Source organism: Tenrec ecaudatus, chromosome 14 (genome assembly GCF_050624435.1).
Source record: "Tenrec ecaudatus isolate mTenEca1 chromosome 14, mTenEca1.hap1, whole genome shotgun sequence".
Taxonomy (NCBI): Eukaryota; Metazoa; Chordata; class Mammalia; order Afrosoricida; family Tenrecidae; genus Tenrec; species Tenrec ecaudatus.
The window spans coordinates 12,229,476-12,242,991 of record NC_134543.1 but is presented as its reverse complement, the minus strand read 5'-3'; the positions used below and the strand labels follow the sequence as shown (position 1 = coordinate 12,242,991).

Below are 13,516 nucleotides of genomic sequence, written 5' to 3'. Positions count from 1 at the left end.
CAAGAAGAAAGAAAATGCTTTGAAAGTGATTGTGGTAACCATGTGCAATACTGTTTGATGTGATTGAACTGTGGAATGTCCATATCTGTAAGAGCTCCCAGTGAAATGATAAATGAAAAAAACAAGTGTTTCAACATGTCTCTGTGAATAGTGGGTGGCTGAAGCCAAGCTTGCGCAGTAATACACATGCATTAAGTCTTCTCGAAAAAATGTCTAGCTACCTAGCCTCTATCTCTGCTCTTGCCCCTTCAGACTTCACCTTGTCTAGAAATTAAAAGGTCATTTGAAACGAACACAATTCCCACCCCTAAGGATGCTCAGACTGGTGTTTCCAGGTGGTATAAAGCCGAGCGGGTCGAATTCTTGGGGGAAAGGTTAGAGAGACAGAAACACTGCCTTCAGAACGGTATAGACTTCAGTGAAGGAAATACTGAGGAATGGTATCATCACATTTTGTTCTCTGTCATGTTTTGGTATCTTTGTTTAATAAAGGAGTCTATGATTTTGCAGCGATATTACTTTTCTTCATGCTCACATATAGACGTTGATAGACTGCTGGTTGTACTAAAATTGGAAATCTCGACGAGTCGGCATAAACTGTCTTCCCAAAGGATAAATATATGTTGTTTTGTAGCCCTCAGAGAAGTATTGTATCATCACACTTACATGGTGAATTCAGAGTAATGTTATAGGTGTCATTTCCAGCGTCAGCAATTAAAAGGCTACTTTTGAGACAAGAACTTTCCTTCACAGTTTCTACTCCAAACTCGTCTGAAATTTTTGCAATAACTGAACTAGAGAATCCTCTCTGATTCGTATGTTTCAATACTCTCATAATGTAAGCTCTTCCAGGTTTCCTAAAAACAAATAAACAAACACAAAGTAATTGGAATCCATTAAAATTAGCACATGCATAAACAGATAATTCACAAACAAAATGTAACACAAGTGGCTAACAAATGGGCACTTGATCACTTTTATGAAGGAACTCAAAAGAGTTAAGATCTTGGCATAAGGAGAAACCTCTGTCAAAGATACTGGCAGACTCTTTTCTATCTGTTTTATACTACTTATTCTGAGGTGAATTACCAAAGCTAACTAGCTAGCACTTCTGGGGAGGGCTGCAAATCCATTCCTTCCTGGTCCTCCGTCCTCTTGCTGCATGTTCCAAGGAGAAGTATTCACCTAGGTCGTTCCCCAAAATATCCACGGAGGAAGCTGTTAACAGACTAAAACTCGACAATTAGCAAAATAATGTTTAACTGGTACTTGTCCTAGTACCAAGCTCTACAATCCTCATGGGCTTGTATAATATTGCTGACCCATTCGCCGTCGACAAGCCGATTCTGACTCACAGAGACCACTGCATCAAGTTTCCAAGGCTGTGTACATTGAAGAAGGAAGACCCAAGAAGAGCTGGTGCATTTGCACTGTGGGCTGGAGAAGAACATGGAAAGTCCCACGCCAACCCATCTGTGCTGGAAGAAGTCCAGCCAGAGTGCTCCTTAGAGACAAGGATGGCGAGCCTTTGTCTAACCTTTTTGGACATGTTGTCAGGAGAGACCAATCCCTAGGGAAGGACATCATGCTTGGTGAAAGTGGAGGGTCAGCCCTCAATGAGATGCATTGACACAATGGCTGCAACAATGGGCTTAAGCCCAGGAACGACTGAGAGGCTGGGGCAGGTCCATGCAGTGTGTGGTGCTGCTGTGCACAGGGTCACTATGGGCTGGAACCAACTCTAAGGCACCTAACAACGCAACAAGGCTGATTGCAGTCAAATTAAGCATTCCTAAGATTCCATCATTCTCTGTCGTGAAGCATTCCGTGCAAGATGCAGATCGCCCGCTCAGTTAATGAGGTGTGTTTGTTTCTATAAATATAAGATGTACCCTGATTAGCATATCCGGTAGGGGCCCTGGTGGTGTGGTGGTTACATGTTGGGCAGCTACCCACTGGGTCCACAATTTGAGACTTTCTACTCCCGTAAGGAGTGACAGTGTCGGAAACCCACAGGGGCAGTTCTGCCCTGTCTCTAGGGCTGCCCCGAGTCAGCACTGACTTGATAGCAGTTAGTGTGTGTGGGTTCTAGAGATTTGACTTCCAGTGTGACAAACGCACATTTCTACAACTCGGTCAATGGCACAGATATAAATAACCCTATGGTTTAAAAATGGAAGCATCATGCAAGACCCCTTGGAATCTATAGTAATTTGGCCTTGTAGAATATCATAATGAAATGAGGGAGAGAATGATAGAGATAGGGACAGACTTACTCAATTTGATGAAAAAAACAACTACAAAAAAACCAAAACAACAACAACACAAAAACCAACCATGTCAAGATTTAGACTCAAAACCAGAGCACAGTTTAAGCAAAAGTGAGGCAAACTACTGAATACCTGGGGAAGAGAACTTTTCCGAAGTGCATCCTGGTGAATTCCTTGGTATGTATCGTTGCTGCAGGTTCATTTGGAGACACATATGCATAAAACATAACTTGTTGTAAGGAGATGTACTGTATAGCAAGGGGAGACTCAAAACCTATATCGAAACTCTAGAAAGGAAAAAAGGAAATAATTCATGGACACTCTTGTATATGTAATGACAGCAAAACGCACATAATAGATCTGCTTCAAATCCACATCAAGATCATGCTGCTTTCCTGATCAATTGTAGTAATGTTTCAACCTATTGTTTTGATATCCATAAATTCAATTTTGCATTGACGAGGAAAAGACATTCTGACGACGAAGACTCGGGGTTAGTTTCTTGTACTCTTGGTGGAAGGCTGGAGGGGAAGAGTGCATGGTAATTTGGCACCAGGCCCCCTCCAGTCTTGTTGAGGGGAGGAGTCTTGATGTGCAGATTCTAGAACTAGGAAAGGGGTTGGGCTGTAGCCCTTCTCATGTGAAAGTTGCTGTGTTTAGTCTAGTGCAACGACTTTCATACTACTGTCTAAATCTATTGCTTTAAGGAGCGTACTTCTTTCTCATTTCGATTCACAGGTGCCGTCAACGCTCACACCTTTCACCTAGAGTTCTGTCCTATAGATCTTTTTTCAATGCACCCTTCTCTGACTCTTGTCTTGTTTGGCCTTGAGAACTTCTAGGATTGAGAAAGGCGAAGGGGACTATCTCCAAACAGTTTGAGGGGGTTTACTATTGTCTTGAGAAGCAAGCAGGAGATTGTTCGTGCAGGCTGGTTGGCAACATGCCCACTAAGCAGTTGCCTCCAAGCCTCATGCTCTGCCATGGCCTTTTCCCTCATTTCTTAAATTTGGAAACCCATCGATAAAAGGAATTAAGCGGGAAAGAGATGCGAGCAGAATGAATGTGGGAGCGTGCAGAAGACTTAAGGACTCTTGAAAACTACTGAAAGGTTTGAAAATTACTGAGAATTCCAGCCTGACTGGCAGTGAGAGGATCCATGGAGAGAGATCACGTGCAAGTCCAGCGAAAGGCAGTGTGGTGGCAAAAGACACAGGTCTCGTAGTCTTTAGTCTGTGATAAATGGGTCAACTCAGAACGGAGAAGTTGTGTATATTTAGGTTAATTACTTAGCCTCTATGTACTTTACCTTCCTTAAAAGTAAATTGGATGGACTGTAAATAATAAATTCCAAGATCAGAGGAGGGAATTGTATTAGCGCTTAAATTCTGAGCACCCAGTTTGCAGAAGGCCATGAATGACAGTGGCAGAGTCCCCATGGGATTAAGTCTTTGAATGCCCTCTTGTCATTGACCAGGAATGTGAATAGTCTTGCCCTCAGATAGAGTGCTTCAACAGTGAATTAGTACAGTTGTAGTTAGGTTAAATTTTAATATCTTATCATTTGTTTTCCATTTTGATCCATTTAGCTTTGTTCTAATTAAAAATATTTTCTGCTTTTGTTTGGATTGAGGTCTTTCTTTGTTTTTGTTATTTTACATATTTTGTTACTTTTGTGGTGGTTTTTTGGATATGATTTTTTATATGAAATCTAGGCTAGGTAAGTCTATAGAGACAGTAGCTAGATTAATAGTTTCTTAGGGTTGTGACAGGAGAATTTGAGGGGAAAATGAGCCAATGCAATAGGTACAAAAATTAAGAAAATGTACTAAAGTTGATTGTGGTGATGACTGTACCCTTTAAATATATTCAAGCCATTGAATTGTATGGTATGTGAATTATATGTCAACAAGATTAAAATTTTTTTTTTTTAAGTAAACCAGGAAAAAGATTTTCATAAAGATTAAGAGCTCAAAACAGTTCCTGGTACATAAAAAGAAGAACCAAATAAAAGTCAGCAATTATTTTTATCTAGACACCATGCATGTACATTGGTTTCTTGGGGAAGGGTGTAGGGGGAGGGGGGGGGAAATCATTAGGTGTGAGCTTCTTAACTGTATCCAGAGTATAAAAATCCCTATCTACTTTGGAGTGTAGAAAATAAATTTTTACATAAGAGAACATTTTCTACATCTTGTGAGTTTAGTAGAAAGTTGAGGTCACTGTTTTAAAATCTGCTCTCATCCTGCTCACTTTGCAAACACGGCTAGGTAAAAAGCATTGCTGCCAGGGCCCCACCTAAGACATGCGGAAAACACGTCTAAACAGGTCTCTGTGATCAGCGAATGTTCCAGACAAATTCTCTCGGCAATACACATGTCTTAGTCTCCTTAGGGTGCTTTCGAAATCCAAACAATCGCTTCCAAGGGGAGATACTGAGTTAGTCTGGGCAGAGAGGTCATGTGAGTGTTCAGGGATTCTCAGAGAGTCGTCTTGATAGATTTTCATGAAGGAAACAGCATGATCACAGGGATTTTTGAGGAAGAATTTTTTAAGAGAATTGAAAACAGCATTAGTGAAGAAAAGCCAGGAACAGTTCACACTGAGGATTCCCCCCACCCCACGGCAATGCTCTTGCACATTCTTCTATGGTAGCAAGAGCTACCACCCACCACCCTGCAGTGCTGATCTTGTCCCTTGAGACGTCTGTGTTCCAAACCTCAAAGAACATTGAGAAGGAATACAGTGTGAGTCCCTCCGTGATGTCCACACGGTCATTTTGATGTGGTGTAAATAGAAGTGTTAGTTCTGGAAAGGGTTAGAGATGGAAACATGACTGCCACAAGTGTATAAACATCTTAAAGTTACCGCCATCAATTTTGTTTGGACTCCCAGTGGCCCTCCATGGGTAGAACTGTGTCTGTGGGTTTCTGAGGCTGTCCATGTTTATAGGGGCAGAAAGCTTCATCTTTCTCCTGTGGGTTCGAACTGCTGAACTTGTGGTTGACAGTGAGAAGGAATAGCTTCACATTTTGATATTTTTGTCGAAGAAAAAAAGTCTCTATGACATCATAGTAATACTTTTTGACTTACCTTTGTATATGCAGAAGCTCAGCAACAGACTCAAGCCTATGTATCTTACTTTCACAAGAAAGTTTCCATTCTTTACTGTCTGCATATATCTCAGAGGGCACGCTAAAACAAGATCTTCATAGTCTTGAGCTAGTAATATTGGAATGATTTTTAAAAACCCGATTCCTTCCTTATTCTATACCCATTCCTCACTGATCAACATGGCTAGATCCCACAGAGCAGGTTTTTACATGAAAATTGGCATTATGCAAAAAAATGGAAGATGACCACATCACATCACAAAATGGAGGACGACCAGATTACATCGTTACATAACTGCCAAGTGACTGGGAATTGTGGCTAAGTTTATCCATAACCTTAACTATCAATGCCAGCTTTCCTTTTCCCTTTCACCTCAGCCCTTCTTACTGCCAGGGATGTGCCATTAATGTGGAAAAGGGCTATGTGAGGAGTAGGTGCGAGGCCTCAAAAATTCCATGGAAAATTCCATGATCTTTCATTCAGTTTTTCCGTGAATGGCTGGAAGCCCCCATGGATTTCCCTTGGGTCAAAGGGTCCATTCTATTCTAACTCATTACCATTCAGGAAATCTATTAGAATTCTGATTGATTTATTGTTCTGTATTACTTTTCATGACTATATTAGCCCAATGATGAGGTCTTAGGCAAGATATGTCTTCAGAAGGGGCACATTATATACTGGTTTTATTATAAAAATTGCTATCTAGTGTTATCTGTCAAGAAGAAAAAAAGCTCTCTTTTAGGCAATATTGGAAGAGTAGGCAATTAAGGAGTGGGGTGTATGCAAACGAGGTCATGCAAAGTTGTGGGAAGCACAAAACTCCTGTTTCAAGGCCAGTCTTGAAAGGTAGAGAATTAAACACACCATGGACCTGGATTGGGAGTAGACTGTAGTTAGGCAATCTAGTGGTGTACTGCTTGATACTACCTGCATGACGGTCTCCTGGGTGGAATGAAATCTATATGATGCTGGTTGGGATTTGGAAGAAGATGTTGGACATGCTCTTTTGTATATGGACGTTTTTCTTTTCCTTAAGCAGAACAAAGTGGATTCATAAGAGACCACCAAAGAAAATGGCCCCATTAATCTATATAGAGAGAGTGTGACATTTATTCTTAAAGTGGGACAAATGGTTCCAATACATTTTATCACTGACCTTTGAAAAAATAGCTTTAGAACTGCCCATGGCCGAGAATGAGGTATCAGCATCAAACGCATATGGAGTCAGTTTATGTATGAATCCCAAATGATCATAGTACAATGTGAAAATTTTATCATTAATAACTCCAATTTCAGTATATTGTATTATACCTGTTAGGAGACAAAGAATCTCTTGTTACTGAATATAAGACAATTAGAAAACTTTTAATACCTAGAAACAATTCCATCATTTTGACCTAGGGGTGGAAGTAGGCTCTGAGACCTCGGAATTAATAAAATAGGTGTTAGTCTTTGTCAAGCTCTTTGGGCACCCCAGGCAGAACCTATTCAGTGAAGTAGGTCAGGGACAAAACAGAGTGAGAACAGAGGTCCTCAGGAAAGATGCCAGCTTCCCGAAACAGTGATTTCGCTTTCTACCACGAGCAAATCAGAATCTTGAATATGAGACAACAACAGTGAGAAAACACCGTTAGATGGCAAGGGACTTACTAGCAGACACCACCAGTTCATCCGCTATCACTGACACGTGTGCAATTGTACTTCTTTTTAAACCATACAGATACCAATCAACACTACACTGCTTTAGAGTGAAAATGTTGCCATCATGTGCCCACATATACGTAGATCAATGCTTATTAAGCCATAGGAATATTGATCATGAAGAAAGACTTGACTCCCCACTTTGGAGGAAGGAGTCACTGAAGACCTTACACATATCTTCACAGCACTTTCAGGTACTGCAGGCCTAGTGAATAGCAGCTCAAGGTCGCAGACATCGTGTTGGAGGAGGGCCCTCAGGTGGGAGGGCACCCACCTGTCACAGAGAAGGAGCTGCTTTCTGGGGCTGATCAGGGTGAGGAGAGCCGGGGAAAGCCTGTGAGAGGAAGTTTTCAGGATCTTTGTTTGCTGGTGGGGCAAGACCCAAGATAAGGAGAAATAGCTGCAAAAATCTAATGATCAGAACTTGGAATGTAAAAAGTATGAAACTAGGTAAATTGCAAGTGGTAAAAAATGCAATGGAACACCTAAAGATGGATATCCTAGGCAGTAGTGAGCTGAAATGGACTGGGAGGGCAATTTTGAATGAGAAAATCAGATGATCAGAAAGGATATTGCAAAATCAATCATGAAGTACAATGCTGTCGGTTAGAGGATTATATCCGCTTTCAAGGAAACCCAATCAATATAACTATTATTCATATTTATGCACCAACCATAAAAGCTAGTGATGAGGAAATTGAAGAATTCCATAAATGATTTCAGTCTGAAATTGATCAAACAGGCATTTAAGATGCATTGATAATTATTTTAAAAAATTAAATCATTTTATTGAGGGTTCTTACAGCTCTTATCAAAATTTGTCCATCCATCCATTGTGTCAAGCACCTTTGTGCATTTGTTGCCATCATCATTTTCAAAACATTTTCTTCTTACTTGAGCCCTGAGTATCAATTCCTCATTTTTCTTCCTTCCTCATGAACCATTGATAACTTATACATTATAACTTTTTTCATGTCTTACACCGATCCTTGTTTCCCTTCAACCACTTTCTATTGTTCACTCCCCTGGGAGGGGGTTAGATGTAGATCATTGTGATTAGTTGTCCTTTTCTCCCCCTCCTCTCCTCCTGGTATCACTACTCTCAGTATTGGTCCTGAGGGGTTTATCTGTCCTGGATTCCCTATGTTTCCAGCTCTTATCTGTACCAGTGTACATTCTCTGGTCTAGCCAGATTTGAAAGGTAGAATTGGGGTCATTATAATTGTGTGTGTGCATATGTGTGTGTGTGTGTGCGCGCGCGCAAGAAGCATTAAAGAACGAGAGGAAAATGGTATGTTTCGTTGGTGCTACAGTGCACCCTGGCTGGCTCGTCTCTTCCTTTTAACCCTTCTGTAAGGAATGTCCAATTATCTACAGATGGGCTTTGTGTCTCCACTCTGCACTCCCCCTCATATACATGTATATGATTTTGTTCTGGGTCTTTGATGCCTGATACCTGATCCCATCGACACCTCATGATAACACAGGCTGGTGTGCTTCTTCCATGTGGGCTTTGTTGCTTCTCAGCTAGATGGCTGCTTGATTACCTTCAAACCTTTACGAACCCAGACACTATATCTTTTGATAGCCAGGCATGATCAGCTTTCTTCACCATATTTGCTTATGCACCCATTTTGTCTTCAGCGATCATGTTGGGAAGGTGAGCAACACAGAATGTTGGGTTATTAGAACAAAGTGTTCTTGTATTGAGGGAGTACTTGAGTAGAGGCCCAATGTCTGCCTGGTGCCTTAATATATAAGTATACATACATAGATCTATTCCCCTATTGTTATATATAAATGCATTTACATATGTACATGCTTGTATTTAGACCTCTATAAATGTCTTTTGTCCCCAAGTTCTTTCCTCTATTTCCTTTTACTTTCCTTTTGTCCCACTATCATGCTCAGCCTTCATTCAGATTTCAGTAATTCCTCTTGGTTACATTACCCTTGATCAAGCCCCATCAGGCATACTATGCCCACCTAGCCATCAATTTTAGATCACTTGTTGTTCCCTTATCCCTGGGTTTGTTGATATACCCCTTCCTTTCCCCTACCTTCCCCTCTCCTGTGTCTCCCAGAATTGTCAGTCCCATTGTTTTCTACCCCGAATTGTTTATCCCACCTCTCTTATCTAGATAGACATGCATAAGCACAAAAACAAGACAAAGTAAAAAAAAAAAAGACAACACAAAACCAAACAACAAAAGAAAACAAAACAACAAATAAAGCCAATGCCAAAAAAGAAAAACCTATAAATAGTTCCAGATTTGTTTGTTTTCCTTTAGAAGTCATTGGTAATTATTGATGATTGGAATGCAAAAATTGTAAACAAAGAGGAGGGAACAGTAGTTGGAATATATAGACTTGGTGATAGAAATGAAGCTGGAGGTTTCATGATATACTTCTGCAAGACAAACAACATATTTATTGCACTTTTCAACAACATAAAAGGTGACTGTACACATGGACTTCTCCACATGAAATACACAGAAATCAAATTAACTACATCTCTGGGAAGAGATGACAGAGAATCTCAATATTAGCAGCTAAACCAGTGGTTCTCAACCTTCCTTAATGCCGCGGGCCTTTAACACAGGTCCTCATGTGGTGGTGACCCCCAATGATAAAATTATTTTCGTTGCTACTTCATAACTGTAATTTTGCTACGTTATGAATCCTAATGTAAATATCTGATATACAGGATGTATTTTCATTGTTACAAATTGAACATAATTAAAGCATAGTGGTTAATCATAAAAACAACATGTATATAATTATATATTGTGAAATATTTATTTCTAATTAAAAATAAATGAAATTTTGTCCTGAAGCGTGGTGTAGCATGGGAAACAGTCTTAATATAACAACAGTAAACTACATTCCTACATTTTGCAACAGTCTTTGTAGAAAGACAACAACAATGCACAGGTTGAGATCGCTTATTTCTCACCAGATCAGAAGTTCTCAGGGCAGTCTTTGCAAGAGCACAATGCAGATCATCTTCCACAACAAGTCTACTTCTATATTTAGACTTGATAACCAATAAGCCGGAAAACCCTGTTTCACAAAGATTTGTTGTTGGAAATGGAAGAAAGTGGCCCAACACAGTCTCAGACAGAACAGGATATGACGGCAAACACTTGATCCAGAATTTTGTAACTGGCATTGTAGAGAAATCAGTTCTCGCCGCATCACTGTCAATGAATTCAATGAACTCCTCTTGTGCTGTCTCAGGAACATCTTCAACTGTGACTGAGAATGGGCTTCTGGCAAGTGCAGATGGGGCGTCAGGTAGATTTGGAAAGTATGATGAACTTTCGTCTGCAAGCATGTGCAAGTGTTCTTTCACAGAAATTATCACCGTAATCCCTTTGTCTGGTTCAATGTCATGTTCCTCAAAGGAAGCAGATAAGGTAGCCAACATGTAAATTTTATTTTCATCTTTTTTTCCCCCCCCAAAGCTGAAGTTTCATTTGGAATGATTGGATCTTTTCAGACAAATTGAGGTATGTTGCTTTTGGTCCTTGCAGTGATAAATTTAACTCATTCAGCATGGCAAAGATGTCAACCAAGTAAACTATTTTCTGCAGTTCACTTTTATCACTGAAAAGGGCTTCGAATTGAGGTCTTGCTTTCTAAAACATTTTGAGTTCATCACGAAGCTCAAAAACACTCAAAAATCTAAAAAAGTTTTAAAACTTTCCCTCTCGACAACCATCTCAACTTCAGTGTGAAATAACAGAGCATTATTCAGCGCATCCAACCTGTTGCACAGTTGTGAAAACAGTCAACTGTTTAAAGTACTCATCTTTACAAAATTGACAGAATTTACGATGCTTTTAATTACTTCTTGTAACTCTTGCGGCAGCATCTTTGTAGCTAATATTTGCCAGTGAACCATATAGTGAATTCTGATGACTTTTGGTGACTCATTCAGTACCAAACGTTGAAATCCAGATTGACATCCTAGCATAGCTGGAGCACCATCTGTGCAAACATCACAAACCTTTCCCCAAGAGATATTATGCGCTTTCCGAAATGAACCAACTGTGTCAAATACATCACGTGCAGTAGTTGTTGTTTCAAGAGGTTTGCAAAAAAAAGAAACTCACGTTTAAAGTTGCTGTATTAGTTTGTGTACTTTAGAGAACCAAATCCATAGAAACTCATGTATAAGAGAGAGTTTTATATAAAGGTTAAGTGCACATCAAGAAAACATCCTAACTCAGAGCTGCCCAAGCCCACAAGTCCAACATTAACCCATATGTCCGACACCAATCCACAAAGTCCTCCTCCATCTCACAAAACACACTATGATGCCGACTGCAGGAGGAAAACCAAATCAGTGAACGTGTAAGCCTGTCAGCACTGGCAGGGGCCTCCACACGGCTCCTCCAGCACCCAGGGCTTCATCAGGGTAGGTCCATGTGGCTTCTCCTTGGGAATGTCTTTCAGGAAGTCAACCTTGCAAGCTGAAGCAGGGAACTGGCTAAGGCAGCTGCACCCTGGTGCGACCATCACAAAGGAAGAGACTCGAGAACTAGAAAGGTGAGGCTCACCAAGCCATTTATCTCTCTGTCCTTCAATTAACCCCACGAGTGTTTATCGGCCAGGTTGGCACAATAAACTAACTATCTCAGTCGCCATCATTAATATACCTCACATAAACCAGTAACTGTGAACAGTTTGCAACATCCATAGTTTCATCAAGCTGGGTGCTAAACATTGGAAGTGGAGCAGATTTAATTTCCTGAATTACCTGATCAAGAATATCAGCAGACATGTCAGCTGTTCTTCTGCAGATTGTGTCGTTAGATAAGAAAATGACACTCAATTTCATAACAAATTCATCTGCTATCATAACTTAAACAATGTCTTTGGCTGCTGGCAACAGCAAATCCTCAGCAACGGTGTGAGGTGTCATAGCTCTGGCGATTCTGAGCGCCATCAAATATGAAGCTTCAACAGTTGCTACGTTATGCCACCAGTGTCAAGTCTGGCTTTCTTGAGTCCATCAGCTTTGCTTCTAAAACAGTTGATATACTTGTCGGCAAAGCTTGGATGCTTGCTATCAAAGTGGCATTTTAGTTTGTTCGGCTTCATAGGTTAGGCTGATAGAACTTTATAACAAATAACGCATTCCAGTTTCTCAATTCCTGCTGTAATTATTGAGGTAAAACCATACTGTAACAAAGGGTATTTCTAGAGGTCTAAATACAGGCATGTACATATGTAAATATATTTATATAGGATGTTGGGGAAATAGATATATGTGCATATATTTATAGGTTTAGTATTAAGGCAGCAGATGGACATTGGACCTCCACTCAAGCACTTAATCGATGCAAGAACACGTTGTTCTATTAAATTGGCATTCCATGATGCACACCTTCCCAACACAATCGCTGAAGACAAATGTGTGCATAAGCAAATGTGGTGAAGAAAGTTGATGGTACCCGGCTATCAAAAGATATAGCATCTGGGGTCTTAAAGGCTTACAGATAAACAAGCAGCCATCTAGTGCAGAAGCAACAAAGCCCACATGGAAGAAGCACACCAACCTGTGACAATGAGGTGTAGAAGGGATCAGGTATCAGGCATCAAAGAACAAAAAATCATATTATTGTAAATGAGGGTGAGTGCAGAGTGGAGAACCAGAGCCCATCTGTAGGCAACTGGACACCCCCTTACTGAAGGGTTGTGGGGAGCAGATGAGCCAGTCAGGGTGCAGGGTACAACGATGAAACATACAACTTTCCTCTAGTTCTTAAATGCTTCCTACCCCCACTATCATGGTCCCAATTCTACCTTACAAATCTGGCTAGACCAGAGGATGTACACTGGTACAGATAGCAACTGGAAACACAGGGAATCCAGGACAGATGACCCCTTCAGGACCTGTGGTGAGAGTGGAGATACCGAGAGGGTAGAGAGAAGGTGGGGTGAAAAGGGGGAACTCATTACAAGGATCTACATATAACCTCTTCCTTGGGGGATAGACAACAGAAAAGGGAGAAGGGAGATGTCAGAAAGTATAAAATATGACAAAATAATAATTTATAAATTATGAAGGGTTCATGAGGGAGGGGGAGTGGAAAGGGAGGGAGAAAATGAGTAGCTGATACCAAGGGCTCAAGTAGAAAGCAAATGTTTTAAGAATGATGATGACAACAGATGTACAAATATGCTTGACACAATGGACGTATGTATGGATTGTGATAAGAATTGTATGTGCCCCCAATAAAATGATTTAAAAAAACCTATACTGTAAAAAATCCTCACTGTATCTCCTTTTAACATTCTTCTCTATACAATCCATTGTCATGGGATGGTGTGCTAATGAAAATAATATATAACAATAACTTTAATAATACATAAGATGATACATGGTATAGTTCAGCCAATACAGTACATTAAAGTTTCCT

The 13,516-nt window shown here is 40.3% G+C and overlaps 1 protein-coding gene across 1 annotated transcript in view; it reads right to left on the bottom strand.

The window, feature by feature from the left end:
* CATSPERB (catsper channel auxiliary subunit beta) overlaps positions 1-13,516 on the bottom strand; it is a 147,149-nt gene that overhangs the window by 62,584 nt on the left and 71,049 nt on the right. The window contains exons 15-17 of the mRNA XM_075531640.1: positions 6,541-6,695; positions 2,403-2,557; positions 667-857 (exon numbers count right to left, since the gene is read on the bottom strand). Coding sequence (XP_075387755.1) covers positions 667-857; positions 2,403-2,557; positions 6,541-6,695 — 501 coding nt within the window. The remainder of the gene's footprint in view (positions 1-666; positions 858-2,402; positions 2,558-6,540; positions 6,696-13,516) is intronic.